The sequence below is a fragment of the Montipora foliosa genome, chromosome 11 (genome assembly GCF_036669935.1).
Source record: "Montipora foliosa isolate CH-2021 chromosome 11, ASM3666993v2, whole genome shotgun sequence".
NCBI lineage: Eukaryota > Metazoa > Cnidaria > Anthozoa > Scleractinia > Acroporidae > Montipora > Montipora foliosa.
This window is the reverse complement of record NC_090879.1, coordinates 24,462,354-24,477,353: the sequence shown is the minus strand read 5'-3', so window position 1 is coordinate 24,477,353 and position 15,000 is coordinate 24,462,354. Positions and strand designations below refer to the sequence as shown.

At 39.7% G+C, this 15,000-nt stretch overlaps 3 protein-coding genes across 4 annotated transcripts in view; 2 read left to right on the top strand and 1 right to left on the bottom strand.

Moving 5' to 3' along the window:
• LOC137975241 (uncharacterized) overlaps positions 1-2,856 on the top strand; it is a 9,578-nt gene extending 6,722 nt beyond the window's left edge. Inside the window, exon 7 of the mRNA XM_068822328.1 lies at positions 1,376-2,856. Within this exon, the coding sequence (XP_068678429.1) occupies positions 1,376-2,316 (941 nt within the window). The 3' untranslated portion in view covers positions 2,317-2,856. The remainder of the gene's footprint in view (positions 1-1,375) is intronic.
• Positions 2,857-5,280: 2,424 nt separating this feature from the next.
• On the bottom strand, positions 5,281-10,623 carry LOC137975627 (MRG/MORF4L-binding protein-like). 2 transcript variants are annotated; one of them, XM_068822759.1, is made up of 4 exons: positions 10,531-10,623; positions 10,331-10,455; positions 9,729-9,852; positions 5,281-9,295 (listed from the first exon to the last, which is right to left on the bottom strand). In XM_068822759.1, exons 1-4 carry the CDS (start codon positions 10,613-10,615, stop codon positions 9,156-9,158), a joined length of 474 nt encoding a protein of 157 aa, XP_068678860.1. In that variant the 5' UTR covers positions 10,616-10,623; the 3' UTR covers positions 5,281-9,155. The 2 variants fall into 2 exon arrangements, with proteins under 2 accessions (XP_068678860.1, XP_068678859.1); XM_068822758.1 differs by having other exon boundaries at positions 5,281-9,313; positions 10,531-10,620.
• Positions 10,624-10,687: 64 nt separating this feature from the next.
• LOC137975034 (uncharacterized) overlaps positions 10,688-15,000 on the top strand; it is a 5,702-nt gene continuing 1,389 nt past the window's right edge. The window contains exons 1-4 of the mRNA XM_068822066.1: positions 10,688-10,980; positions 12,300-12,467; positions 12,944-13,059; positions 14,086-15,000. The exon at positions 14,086-15,000 is cut by the window's right edge and continues 1,389 nt beyond it. Coding sequence (XP_068678167.1) covers positions 10,737-10,980; positions 12,300-12,467; positions 12,944-13,059; positions 14,086-14,757 — 1,200 coding nt within the window. The 5' untranslated portion in view covers positions 10,688-10,736 and the 3' untranslated portion in view covers positions 14,758-15,000. The remainder of the gene's footprint in view (positions 10,981-12,299; positions 12,468-12,943; positions 13,060-14,085) is intronic.

Here is a 15,000-nt window from a genome sequence, read left to right as displayed (position 1 = left end):
CGATTCGCAGAGGATCAGTGGTACGCATGTCTACGATCGCTTCAGATTTAAATGGAAACATTTGCGTCCTGTGTTAACGATCGTCTGCTATAAGACCAACGCAGACAGCTTCCGATGGTCGCAGACCGTTGCAGATCGTATAGGAAACCAGGCTTAAAACTCCCTATTAGATTCTGATAATGCACATAAATGGGAATCTAATCATAATCAATATAGTAATAGTAATAATAATAACAACAACAACAACAACATACAGGCAGAAATTATACGATACGATAATTTTATTTAGGGAGGGAGATAGATTTCTAACTTACGGCCCTGTGGCCATACCACAGAGGACACTGAGAACCAAATGCCTACTACTCTTAACGAATAGTGTACGAAATCTTTTACGTCCCACAGGGTAATGAGCATTGATGGGTTCTCAGAGACGCGGCCGACGGTTTATTGTCATTATCCGCGAAGACTAGAGAGTCTAAACATTTGCGGATGTAATTACAAAGGCAGCTCATTCTCCTTAGTTATTTGAGTGTTGGTTCGGCCGGAGGTTTTGATCGCGCGACCTCCCACACAGTAGTCCAATGCACAAAACCAACTGAGCCATCGGTCGGCGGTTAGCTGGCGAATAAAAGGCCATTTCCGAGTTGCTGTTAGTCTCGGTTTCGAAGTGAGTCTTGGTGCTCAACTATTGAAATGGAAATTAAATTAATTTGATTTGCATAAGAATACGCAACTCATTTCCATTTGAATGGTTGTGCACCAGGACTCGCTTTGATACTGAGGCATGCAGCAACTCGGAAATGGGCTAATATCATTGGTAATCGGTATCAACCTCTGTAATAGGACAATCACATGACGTTCGTAACAGCATTTGCACCCTCGCTCAACTCGGGCGCAAATGATGCTACCCGGGCCACAGATAAACTATATGCCCGACAAAAGAGATGTGATTATCATTATTATCAGTACACAAAATTTGGGACTTCATCCATTTTAGAAAAAAATCTCCAAACGTCAAACGTTCACCACAGAACTAATCTCGTACCCAGATCGCACTCTGTCACTGGAAATGTGACTTCCATATGACCGTGGAAGATCTGGGTACGAGATTACCACAGAACTACAAAGTGATCAAGTACAAACTCCTCCACAAAAATTCGCGCTAATTCTGGCATTGAAATGGTATCCTCAGTATCTGATTGGCCGAGCGAAGTTGTTTGGCCTCTCTGCTGCCAATCAGAATCAGGGCGGCAAATGCATTTTCAGCTGACGCATTTCCCATTTGGCCCACAAAAGGGCGCGTTTTATAGAGGGCAATTTTGTCCTTTGGCCGCGCGCATTGATAAGAATAACGATTGATGTCATTCCGTTTAAGCTCTTCTTGCGGACAATGGTATTGATGATGACTCGGCGTTAAAAATATCCAATATGGCAGCGTTACCTCACGGAATGCCAAAGGCAACTAACGCCATCATTAAGGCCAAGATCAGTAACGGTGCACAAGCTCCAGAGGAGTTTTCCGATGACCACCCGAAGGCACCGAATGCACAAGCTGGTTACGACCCGAACGCTTACCTCTACGATGCAAATTCGTGGCCCGAGTACGCCATTCACGATTCCGACTTTAACAATTTCCATGCAGTGGAAATGAGCAACATGAATGGAGAGAATACAGACATGCCCCCAATGTACAACCAACCTCAACGAATGGGTCCACAGAACATTGCAAGTGAAGGAGGGATGAGAAATCCCGCGGGACAGGGACCGTCCAAAGGAAACCAGGCGGATAGCATGTTTAATGATGACGAGAAGGTAGCGACAGGAGAAGCTCTCATGCAAAAGCCTAACGAAGAGGGTAATTACGAAAACTCAGGGGGAGGGAAACCCAATGATAGCACCGAAGGGAATGATAAAAGTCAGTCACCGGGTAGTGCCAAGCCAGCTGCGGACACTCCTCAAGAAGTCCCCCCGAAAATTGAGCAAAATGGGCCCACGAGCAGTGACCCGGCCAGCAAAACGCAGCAACAGCCCCAGCCATCAAGTGATAATGCCTCGGCTGGAAAGCTGGAACCCTCCGTTGTAAAAGAAGCTGCTTCTCTGCCTCCCAAAGCGATCGCTACATTGGTGAAAAGTCTGGTGGGAAATCGTAAGGTAGCTGGTGAAGCAGAAAGCCCAGGTCAAGTTCAAGGTCAAGTCCAAAAGAACATAGTCGAAACTACTTCCCAGTCTTCCATCCTTGAAGACCTCAAGCCGGCAAAGGAGTTCACACAATCACCTACTCTGCTTCACAAGGTTGCAAAACCAAAGAAGAATTAACGATTCATTTTCTTCCTTTCTTTGATTTGCCACTTCAAAGCCTGAAAACAGGACAAAGAGTCCAGAATGAAGAAAGAAACGATTCCAATTTGACAAAAAAGGCCAGTTGAACATTTAATTAATTTATGACTAAAAGATCCCAGAACGAAAACGTTCATTGAACTCTTGAAATACTTGTGACGTAAGAGACGTAAATAAGCCTTATAAATTCTCAAAATGGACTGTACGCAGAGAAAGAAAACACTGAGAGGTATATTCAATTCTAGGATCGTTTTAATTATGAAAATTTATTTTAAAATATATAAGAATAAAAGCACAATTTCTTCCATAATTTTGTTGGAGAGAAACGCTTTCCTTCTCGTCTTGACACAATACATTTTCGAGTAGAACGGACAGAGTGTAATTTTTACTTCTCTTCTCTCTATAAATAAATAAATAGATTAATTAATTCGAAATAATTTCTAAAAAAGACTTTCAGGTTGCTACAACCAATAAAAGCAATTAAATTTTGCCAGGATTGTTCGTTAGACTTCATGCCTAACTAGTGGAGTCAACACTTTTCGAGTCCATAACCGAGCAGAAAATTCTGCTAGCAGTGGGGCAGTAATTTGGGACACTGAACATGGAAATCAGATCACTTTATCTGGAATCAAATAAAACGTTGGTTTTGAGGAGATGGGCAAACCGCAGTACCCAAAGAAAAAACTTTCGGAAAAGGAAAAGAACTTTATTTAAGTGCGGCTCGGTGGTTAGTCTCCTCCACAGCCGTTCTTTGTGTGGTCACGCAACGCTCCTCCCCACACAAACAAGGAAGAGCGTTGCGTGACCACACAAAGAACGGCTGCGTAGGAGACTACCCGATGGTTAGGGCGGTTGCCTTGAGATCCGGGGATCCCGGGTTCAAGACACGTTCTGACCACTCGTTGAATTTTTTTCTGGTAGTCCCTGGTTCAACTTCTCAGCTGCACTTGCAAATAGCCAACTGGTTTGCCTCCGGCCATTCCAGTTGGGATTCTTAACAGTTGTTGTTACGTTCAGTCGTTTCGTTAATTGTGTTTCATTGGCCCTGAAATGCCCTTATGGGGAGTGGTCAATTAAAGTAAAAATGTAAGTGTCAAGTCTTCTTGCGCTGGAGCACTAATTGGGGACACTGTAAACAACAAATTAACGCAAATCAATTCTAGGAGAGGGAAAACCGGAGTACCTGGAGAAAAAGCTCTCGGAACAGAGAGGAGAACGTACAAACTCAACCCACATATGACGACGAGTCTGGGAATCGAATCCGGGCCACATTAGTGGGAGGCGAGTGCTCTCACTACTGCGCCATCCCTGCACCCCAAACAGAGGAACCAGCAAACTCAACCCATATAATTATGACGCCGAGTCTGGGATTCGAACTCGGGCCACATTGGTGGGAAGCGAGTTGTCTGACGCGCCATCCCTGTTCCCCATCAACCTCGTTCCCAGGGTGTCTCTCTCTCTCTCTCTCTCTCTCTCTCTCTCTTTCTCTCTCTCTCTGTCTGCCTCCATTGTCGACAATGGAGGCAGAGAGAGAGACCCTGGGAACGAGGTTGGTTCCCCATACGAACTGAAGCCGATTTTATCCCGGCAAACCGAGCAAGCCCAGTCGACCGGGATCATACGAAGAGTCCACCCTATCAGTGATCTTGTTGTTAAGTCCCAGCTAATGCATTATGCAATCATTTTTGCACCATTCCTGCATTCAAAACCGCGGCAATCAAGGCCCTCATGCCACAACATTTAACACAGCTCTCATTTTCCTTCGTTTTGTATTGTTTTTTTTTTTATATATATATCATCGTTTTACTCGTTTCATTATTAGCGATTGCTATTTGAGCAAATTTTGTTTCGGTCACAGATGTTGCCCAAACGGGGAAAACACTGACGCCTTCATAACCTGTTTTTTAACACCCTGATCTAATTTGATACTTTGTCCTGCCGGTTACAATTTCTTGCCTTCCGGTCCTAGGGCCCGTTTCTCAAAAGTCCCGATAACTTTTCGGGCCCGAAAAGCCATTTGAGAAACTGCCAACAGTTTTCTTTGGAAACCCGATCTTTTAACATGTTTTAAAGGTTTCGGGACTTTTGAGAAACGGACCCGAGGGGGCCGTTTCTAGAAAGTCCCGAAACTTTATAGGCCATTTTCGGGTGCCACAATTCCCTTTGTATCTCAAGAACGAAGAGAATTTAATTCATCAAACTTCACAGCTATTTTTATTTTTGTTACCTTGAAAACATGTTAAAAGATTGGCCATTTCACAGATGGCTTTCAGGGCCCGAAAGTTTTCGGGACTTTCGAGAAACGGGCCCCTGGTTGGTGTATTTTAGGTGTATATAAAAGGAATACCGGAAAATTAAAATTAAAAGCATCAAACCAAATTCATGCAAAACACGAGAGAAAAAACGCACAAGTATCCTACGAGGCAAGCGTTTCCGTGCGGGGAACACCCCATGTTTTGTCCCGCCCCATTCTTCGCACGGCCAAAACATCGAAAATATGCTATGCAAATCCCAGGGACTTGGATCGACAGCGTTTTAATCTTGTGTCTTTCACCACCCACTGCTAATAGTGGAAAACCATGTCGGGCCCCTTTAAAGGAGTGAACCTAGATGTTGTCAATTAAAACAAATTTCCCAAGACCAGCACAAGCCATCACAATGTCAAGATACTTTCTACTCACTCACTCTTTTGTACATTTTCAGCATTTTTGTTTTTTGCTTATTTCATTTTTTTTTTTTTGCATTTTAACATTCTGCTGTTTTGTAGCCTTTATTTTTTTGTAAATTTTTATTATCTATTTATTTATTATTCTAACACTGGGCCCACATTGATAGTTGTGTAACTGAAGCGGTTACCCATTATAAATATCTATTATCATCATCATCATCACTAATGTCTGCAAAACAAATTAGCAAATGCAAACTAAAAATCACCATCACAACTTTTACGTATTCATTGCCAATGGCAATAATTTTAATAAACCTCTTATTATTTACATATATATGCACATTTCTTTGATTTTCTGCAAAAAAACCCCATCACTTTTGATAGCCACAGATATCTTATGGACAAGAACGCACATGTGACAAAGATTATTGTCCTTGCCTTTCATAAAGTTGTGTGATTATACATGAAGTATCATACACTACAATAATATTCCTCGCACATAATAAAACTATTAGCAACGCCACATAAAAGCCACAATATTGGAACTGAAACTTTGACCAATACGGTCACCATTCACATTGTGACATAAAATTACAGAGTAAAAATAGCTTTTGTCACAATTTTTAAGATAGGTAAGGCAAAAGTTTCCCTAAAACTTCAGGAAAAAATCTTACTGTCATTACCACTTGAAATAAAATTCCCATAACTACACATTTATGTTAAAGCCTCACATTTTGAGGTCAGCCTCTGCTTCCATGCCTCCAAGTGCCACTTTTAACAGTGTACGAGTATTTGCTATCACCACAATAACTAATAAACACATTTTTAAAGATAACATGAATGAAAATATAATTTTTACATCTTAAGTTACGTGATATATAACTTACTGGGCAAATGAAATTAGCAGGGTTTCCATTGAATCTTAGGGTGTGCTGATTGACTGTATTCCGGAACATGAATACATGGAATAGAAGTTTGAAATCCTTCCTGTTACAGCAATTCACTTTTAAATTGTCGAACACCTGCTAAAGTGCTATTTTAACCCACTGATTCCTGTCAGTGGGGCTAAACAGATTTTACTCTGTCTAATGTCAGACCATTTCACTCATCAACTGGAGGCATATTGGGCCACCTGATGAGTGAATGGGTTAAAAATATCCTTTATTATCCTTGTTGCTTTAAACTGCCACCTAAATCATAACATTTTAAAATAATAATCACCCCACACTTTCTTATTCCGGAATAGGGTCAATCAAGCACACCCTTAGTTTTCAAAAGCTCAACCAGCTAGAGTCTGGTTAGGACAAAATGTACTACGTACAGCAATATGCTTATGCATTCATAACTTGAGAAAACCAGCTTTATATATGTTTCTCCTTCTCTTTTCTCCTTCTTTTTTACAAAACCATACAGTCACAACTCATGAAGAAAATTTAAGGAAACTAAATTTAATTACTACTCCGCAATTGGGTCGTGTTTTATTGGGATCACCCATTCTTGGTCAGTTGGGTGTTTTGGTGTTCTATCGGGGGAAAAAAACATTTTCGGTTGGTTTGGATGATCAACTTTTTCAACCGGTATCAAACTAGGTTCAAATGGTAAAAAAAGCATGGGCATTTACCATTGCCATTCATGCAGGCTTTTTAAAGTCAGTCACAGGCTCCAGCCATGTTGTCAGAGAAGTCTGGGAATGACTAATCCAAGGAGTTGCCCATTTAATTATGTGCTTTTGATCATATTTGCATGAAAAGGCACATTATAATTTTTTAATTAATAATGATAATAATAATTTTTTTAATTAATTAATAATTTCAAAGAAAAACGGTTGGTTAAGTGTTCCATTGGGAAACCTCAACCACTTCAATCTAAACTGGCTGCAGTTGAAACAGTTTATCCCAATAGAACACAACCTTGCAAATAATTACGTATTAAGCCTAAAGACCCTCTCCATTTTTTGCAACTTTCAGTTAATCCCTTGAAATCTTGGCACTTTGATGTTCTTTTTAATAGATTTTCGTAGAGGAAAACACATGCAATGGAATTGCAAAGATCTCCCTAGGGAAAGCAACACGAACCCCCTAGGGTATCAAATACTGGCCATTACAACAATTGTTGGAATTGGATCAGAAAACAACAAACACAACTATACAACATAAACAATGGACCCTAAATCAGGAATCTTCAGGATTCTGAAGTGAAAATTAGCCAACTTTGAGGTTTTATGAAGGTCATCAGCATCTTCAAGACATATAATAAAAAATTACTCTCATTTTCTTCCCTAACTTAAGTGCCGTGCCCTTGTCTTTTTAAAAAGGTTGAAATAGCCATGAAGTGATTACAATACTCAAATTTATAATTTGAGATGATGTTGTCATTGCTGTCACCGATGTCATTGCTTAAGTTCTCGAATATGGCATAGTTGCCGTCAATAATAATTAATGAGTACCCTGCTATCAATTTATCAAATTACATGATGTCAAATACTTTATTGAAATTAATAGGAAAGGGTCATGTTTTGAAATTTCTCAAAAGTGAAAGAGCCTTCAGATGAGCTTGGATGAACAACTCTCAAAACATAACAAGACTCTCCACTGATTCTAAATCGAACAACAAGATCATGCGATTTTTCGTTTATAATTAATAATACACCCAAGAAAATTATCTCTGAGTCAATAATTTCACACGCAAATAATTGTGTTGATGAAATGCATTCAGTTATGAAAAACTCTCATTCGATTTTCAAATAAATTTTATCTAGTGTGGAAAGCCTGTGGGAAGGATAGGAAATCTACTGGTAGGTGCTTGGGGATGGGTGAAAAGACAACTGAAAAATTAAAGTCCTACCGTAGGAAGGACTCTTTTTTTCCCACCCTTCCTACGAATGCATTGCACCTTAAACACTAATTGTAGCATTTGAACATTGAATTTTGTAGGCATGACTTTGTGGAGCCCAGAGACCTGTGGGACACATTGTCCATTGAGGACCTAGATAAACGATCCACCTCCCCAGGGGTTCCACATACAGTGTATATCTTATTAGATGTTTTGGTGTGTAGTATTGCTAGGTATTTTTACAAGTTGTGCTGTATTTTGACAAGCCTGTTAAAGCAAGTCAAAATACAAGACTTACCGGTAGTGTAGTTACTTATTGGATAGAGAGCACCTGACCGGTGTTACAGAGGTCATAAGCTATTTATTATCCAACCTTTTTTGTAGAAATGAATTGTAAACTAACAGAGAACGTTGAGACAGATTTGTGCGTGTGGGGCAACGTCAGCAACTAAACTAGTCAAACCAGTTCTCTACTGTACAAAAACCAAGTGTACAAATAACTAACTTTATCATATGGCCCGTATGGCCCTGCACATGCTTTTATTGCAAAACTATTGGGAAAATCCCCGTATGAGGGCTGTACACATTAGCGTGAGCAGGGCCGGAATAAGCCGTATGGCCCTACTAGGAACACATACTGCTCCATGCGATGCAATTTTAGGGGGTTCCGTCACTTTTAAACATCCAAGTAATTTAGAGCCAGAAAAGCAAAAATTTCCCAAGTTTTATCCAGGTTTGAATACTATTCTCTGTATCATTCTTGTTTTTTTTTTTAAGATGACCAATAATTTATTATTGTTTGCATTAAAAATAGCAAAACTACGAATTTTCGTTTTGATTCTGCCACTCATAATTGTGTGGTTGGCATAGCAGCTTCATAGGGACTCGAGACCATACCATAATTTGGGCTTATTATTGTACTTATCGTATCCGATCAGATTTGAGTAGTTTTGTTGAGCATATTACCAGTAGGTACATGTACAGTAGTAATATTTGTATCATTATTAAACTGTAAGTGTGTCAAGCACTTAACAGGGTTTAAACTACAGGAAGCCAACAGGCTGGAAGAAACAAAACTTTTCTTTTAGCTTGTTTGATAGCTGGCTTTGTGTACTCACACTACATGTAACTATTAAACAGCTATTGTAACCAGACAGGAATGGAAATAAACCAAAATTAAAATTAAAATTGTTCAGGGGCACAAAATGGCCTTTGTGACATCCCATCTCCCATCAAAAGGCTGTATCTGACATTCCACTCTTTGGAGGCAGTGTAGAGTCAACAATAATTATTACTATTATGAACAAACACAAACATGCTACCGTCTTCTCTTGGCTGACACAGGTGGGTGAGGGGACGATGGCTGTGAGGAACTTGCACTGTTCACTTGCCGGGTTCTTTTTCTCTTTGGTGAGGAATCAGGAGTGGAAGTGCTTGCTGGAGAATTGCTGGCCAACCCTTGAAGTTTGACAAGAGCTAAAATCAAGATCACACTTCCCATTAGGGGTAAAAAAAATCCTCAAAATAAATAGCCAAAACATCTTGACTTTGTGCATATCTGGCCTTGGCAAAAGAACTTAAATGCAAAACAATAATATTAATTCTATTGTCATTTGTTCAGGACATGGAGATTGAACGTTTTGCTGGAAAACCATGTATAGTGTACAATTTATGTCAGGATGAAATTTGCTGTTGGCTCAAACTCAATAAAAGTATTTTTATTTCTGGCATTTCTTGTCTACTAGTTATAGCTACTTGAGGCAAGAATGTGTACCAGAAAGAATTACAGTGGGAAATACATTGGAATAAGAGGATGACAAGCAGAAGCCTTCTGTTTGCTATTACAGTAAAAGTTACAATAATAATGTTACAATGAACAAATCTGCAATACCTTCATCAGCAGCAGCAGATGATTCCGAGGCAGAAGAGTGAGGCTTGGCACTAGTTTCAAATATTTCCTCTGGTAAATTAAATTCTGTTTCGTCATTAGGAAATGGCAAGTTCTCCAGGTCATCCTGTAAACAGAAATATTCCATTTGAAAACTTAAAAAATCATAATAATAAAAAAAGGGTATAATGTTTATATATTACACAAGAAAAGCAGAGAGAAAGCTACTTAAAATATTTTTTTTGTTCCCAGCTTCTTTTCACCAAAGTCCAATCCCAATTGCCACCTTTACAAACCATAGTTAGGTCCCAGATCTAACGCGGTCATAAAACAAAACATCAGTTCGCACACAAATCCTCGAGGAAGCGCCCCAATTTTCCTCACAGCCAGAAGATCAAAGACAACCTTAAAAATGGCCTTAACAAACAACACTTTTTGTCATTTCTGGTGTATTTCAGCCCTCATTTCAAGCAGAGAAACTGCCAAAATAAAATTGTGAAAAATTTTTACGTTGACGAATGCTTTGATTTGCCGTAAATTCGAGAAATCACTTTGTGGCCCAAAATTCAGAAGAATTTGTCTGGTATTTAAAGTTCATCCCTTACCAACGCCTGCAGGTTGTAGAGCTCTTGTAAATGCTCCCATATTTGCTTTGAGGAAATATTTCTCTTCCCAGTCGACGTAGCAAATTTGTCGTGAATACAGGCCATATGAAAGTGACGATTTATACCTGTGAACAAGAAGAAGAAAACTTGACAAAAATTCGAGGGAAGGAAATGAGACAAAACTCAAATCCCTGCCTTACCGACTGGCTTGTGCCCCTTCATGGAATGAAATAAACTAACTTCCAGTTCTGGGGTCCAAACCAAGACTTCTTCAGAAGACGCCATTTTGATTTGTTATCATTACTGCGCATGCGGATACGCACAACCTGCAGCGAAAAGGTTGTAAATCGCAGGCTCATTCTCTAGTTTAGCCGGCGGCAATCGGCGTCGAGGAGAGTGTCACAAAATGTCGCGAAAAACAGTTAGATCCATTCAGGAACTGGGAGAGTTGTTTACTCATAGAGACGGAGTGGACAATGTGTCGGATAGTAAATTATGGGGCCCTTTTAATCGAATTTTTAGAGTTTCAATGAAGTCCAGTAAGATGGCAGTCCCAAAATCCTTTGAAGCGAAACTGACACGCTGGTTTCATCTTCCCGACGACACCAATGACGAACAATCCATCAAGAGAGCCGAGCTTCAAACTGTCGGTAAGTGCTGTATGTCAAATTTATGTTTTTCCATTGCGTGAACGGGACCTAACTCTGGTTACTGTGTGCCACTCCTTGGTAGTTACCAAGTTGTCATGGCAATAAAACCTGGATTAAAGTGACCTAATGAAACTAGCTACCCTAATCTCCCTAATCTGCACATCATCACAATTAAATTCAAACATGAATTTAATGATTAAAATCAAACTGTTGAAAACATTCAAATTTGCCACCATTCTTGCACATGGCACACTCTGACTTGATCTTCTATCAGTCCTTTTTTAGAGGGGTCCATGTCCGAGATTGGGGGCGGGGGGGGAGGCGGCATCTGTAACAATTCCGCTGTCCGAGATTGGGGGCGGGGGGGGAGGCGGCATCTGTAACAATCCCGCTGTGACAGCCGAACAGTCCTGTAACTGCAACATTAATTAAGATACTTATTCCAGCATCTACATGTATGTTTACAAACCCGCAATTGATTCCTCCTGCCCTTTTGATAGGAAGGGTCAACTGCACACACAGCTGGTCTTCAAATGGTTCCTCATTACCATCTCTAAGAATGATGCCTCTCAAGGCTTTCACAATCCTCAAAAGCTTAAAAAACTTCAAAAAGTACCTAGACCTGGTGACTCAAGGGAGTGAGACTTAACAGATTTTACTCATCATCTTGGGGCATTCTAGGGCATTTGAGGAGTCAGTGAGTTAATATCCAAAGTATCCTTAATATCTTTTGTAACCCTCAAACAACCCACTCATGGAATTCCTGCTGTTACAATCCGAGGCGAAACGAATCAAATAAATTGTGGGTCTGTGCACAAATGTTGAAGCAGCAGCAGAAGTAACAAAGATACATGAAGTAGTACAGATGATGATAGTGATGATGACAATGACCAGAATGACAATGACAATAACAAGGATTATTATACAACTAGCTCGGTGAGCGGGCAAGATGAACCAAATCCTGCACTGTGATTGGCAACCCGAGCGGGCAAGCTTGAGCTATGCTGCCCGCTTGGGATTTCTCGCTTGGTCCCGCAAGATCAAAGATCATTTCTTTGGTGTTTTTTCCCATATAATAAGTCCTTTAGTAACCAAACTTGTTCGGTCAAGATGACTGGATATTGTGTGTTTATGGACCTGGACTTCATCTCGGTCCATAAACGTGCAAAAAAAGAACTTATCCAATATCCAGCCATCTTGACCTCAGGCTTGGTCAATAACCCATGTTTATGATGCTAATAAGGTTTCTTTTCCTTCTAAAGATCTTAATGCAAGGAAATTGTTCTAGCACAGGCTTTCAACATATGTTTGTCTTTCAGTAAGAGTATTTGATCGCTGGACCTGCAACCAAACTTGTTTTAATGCTGCAAGGGCTCTTAAACCACTCAACAATGGTGAAGAAAATCCTGTCTCTAGTATGGATGTCTCCGATGGAAGTAAAGTTCCTGGGTGTGACTTCTGTAGTCCCTTTGACTACACTGCTGCAGGTAATCTTTTAAGTCTAATCAGAATGTGGTTCTCACAATTAGCTGTAAAGAGCTAAGCACAGTCTGGTCGTTAGAAGTCAATGATTAATGATACTTTTGTTTCACCTTGCACCCTATACAATGTGGCTATATTATGTAGTAAACCTTTCTATGCAGTGATCATGTTTAATATTACATTGTACTATTTCAGAAACGACAAAAATATTTTTATGTTGACAGGAATGACATAACGGTTGATCAAGGTACTTCTTGTTTGCCTGGCTACAGTTCCTTGATTCATAAATCAGTGCCATATAGATAAATATAGGTCTGTAACTCAATTGTGTTTGAAAGCACCTACAGTGTATATAATTTTCAGCTACTGTTGGCAATGTTAGGAGTTTGGAGACTTCTTAATTGGTAAATATAAATACATTGCATTTAAGTAAATTGTACACAATGCTAACTCTAGTATTAAAGACATTTTCATTTTTCAGATTTGTGGGGCAGGCTGGAAAATGATAGTGGATTAACAGCATCTAATGTTGCTAAGTACGATGCCTTGCACAGTATGGTTGTATTCAAGGAACATCTACCAAGTCACTGGAATAAGGTACACAGACCAACTACATGTCACTGTTAACAAGTTCCAATGTTCAAAAATGCTTTTTCTGACAAACATTAACTCTAACATCTTTTAACTTATTTTTTAACTCAATCAAGTCAAGCTATGATCCTTGCAGTTATGAACACAATTTTAGCAATTGCATACAGAAGGCTGAAAAACTGTGTTCACAACTGTGAGGATCATAGTCTCACTTCATCTCATATCCGCAGTCTAATATACATGTACATTTCACATAGTTACATTTTGTCCGTTTTTAACTAAAAAGATGTTTAAAAAATACCCCAGAGTCTTTCTTTTGTTGTCATCATTTCATCTGGAGACATGAACAACCTGCAGAAAGAAATAATTCATGAATCATTGGCTGGAAGAGAGAGTAAAGAGAGTGCTAAAAGTGTTGCAAAACATCAGTCAAATTTCTTTAGGCACTGGAAAAGGTGTTTACTCAAATGGGGAGATACTCTATGGATGCAGCCATTCATTTGGCCCACACAACTTCATAAAAGGTTTTAGTTCCATCAATTCCAGACTCACCACCATTGCCTTCAAATCTGTCAACAGGGAAGGTGGTTCTAACACCTTCTATTTAATATAAAAAAATAACAAGCATGAAGACTTGCTTTGAAATGTGCAGCATCTTATATGCATTCAGATCATTATTTTGTCAATCAACCCATGGATGTGTGCAGAGCCTGCTCAGAGATTTGTTTTTGCTTTGGTGCTTGGAGCAAGTTTGTGAAGGACCGGGAGGGGTTTTCTTGCAAGCACGCTTTATTAGCTGGGGAGTCTTGCTATTTGCAGCCTTGCCACTAAACTTTGACTTCATCGAGAGCCTGCAGGCTAAAACCCCAAGGGCAATTCGTCCATTTTATTTTACAAGGTACTATTTAAGTTTCCTGTTTTATTGCTACAGAAAACCCTTGGCAAATTTCAATGAAAAAAAGCATGGGATGCAGAAACTCCTTTTATTTTGGGTGTTAATTTATGTCTTTGTCCATTGTGCTTTCTTTACAGACAAAGTTAGCTGATATGCTGGACTTGTGTACTGAATGGTTTGGCATCACTCACAAGAACAACTCTCAAGCTATCTATCCAATCATGAATTGGAATTGTCGTGCTCGTGCAGGAGCATCACAACACCATGGACATTGTCACATGCTTCTGGCAGAGAATTTCCATTACGGACAGTGGGAGCAGTTACGACAAGCTGCCAAGCTTTATTCCTGGGAACATCCAGGATTTGATTACTTTGATGACTTGGTGGCAGCTCACAGAAACTTAGGGCTTGCTAAAACCTTTGGTGATGCTTGTGTTTTTGCGCATTTAGCACCTTATTGTGGATATGAGTTCAAGGCAGTATCTTGGAATTTTGACGATAATTTCAAACAGGCAATCAATGAGGCTGTCGAAGCTCTCATTTTTAAGTTTGGTTCAAAGTGTTTCAATTTATGCATTCATTTTCCTCCTCTTGAGAATGGCAAACTTCGAAAATTTGAAGCTGAAGAGGAAGTGAAAAATAGTTGCCTGGAAACAGGTGAAGTTGCTATGCCATTCATAGCTCATCTTGTAGACCGGGGAGGGGTTCAAAGCTCATCATCTGATGTCTGTGGAATGAGAATTTATGGAAGCGCTATAGTCAATGAAGATCCTTTTTCAATTGCTCAGCAGCTAGGTTGGCTGGCATAACATGCTGATTTTTATTAGATATTTCCAGAGTTGCAAGTATGAGACACAAGTTTATTATGTCAAGGCGTCCCCTTACTTCTCTCCTCATTTTAGCACCACTTATACTGAGAAGTGTAGTCAATGAAAATGAAAATCTAGCCTTACTCCTCAAGTAGACACAGATGAACACAAACAGTATCTTGAATCCCAACTTACCAATAACTCAAGCACTCTTTATCGAAATAAGCAAGAATCTTAATACTT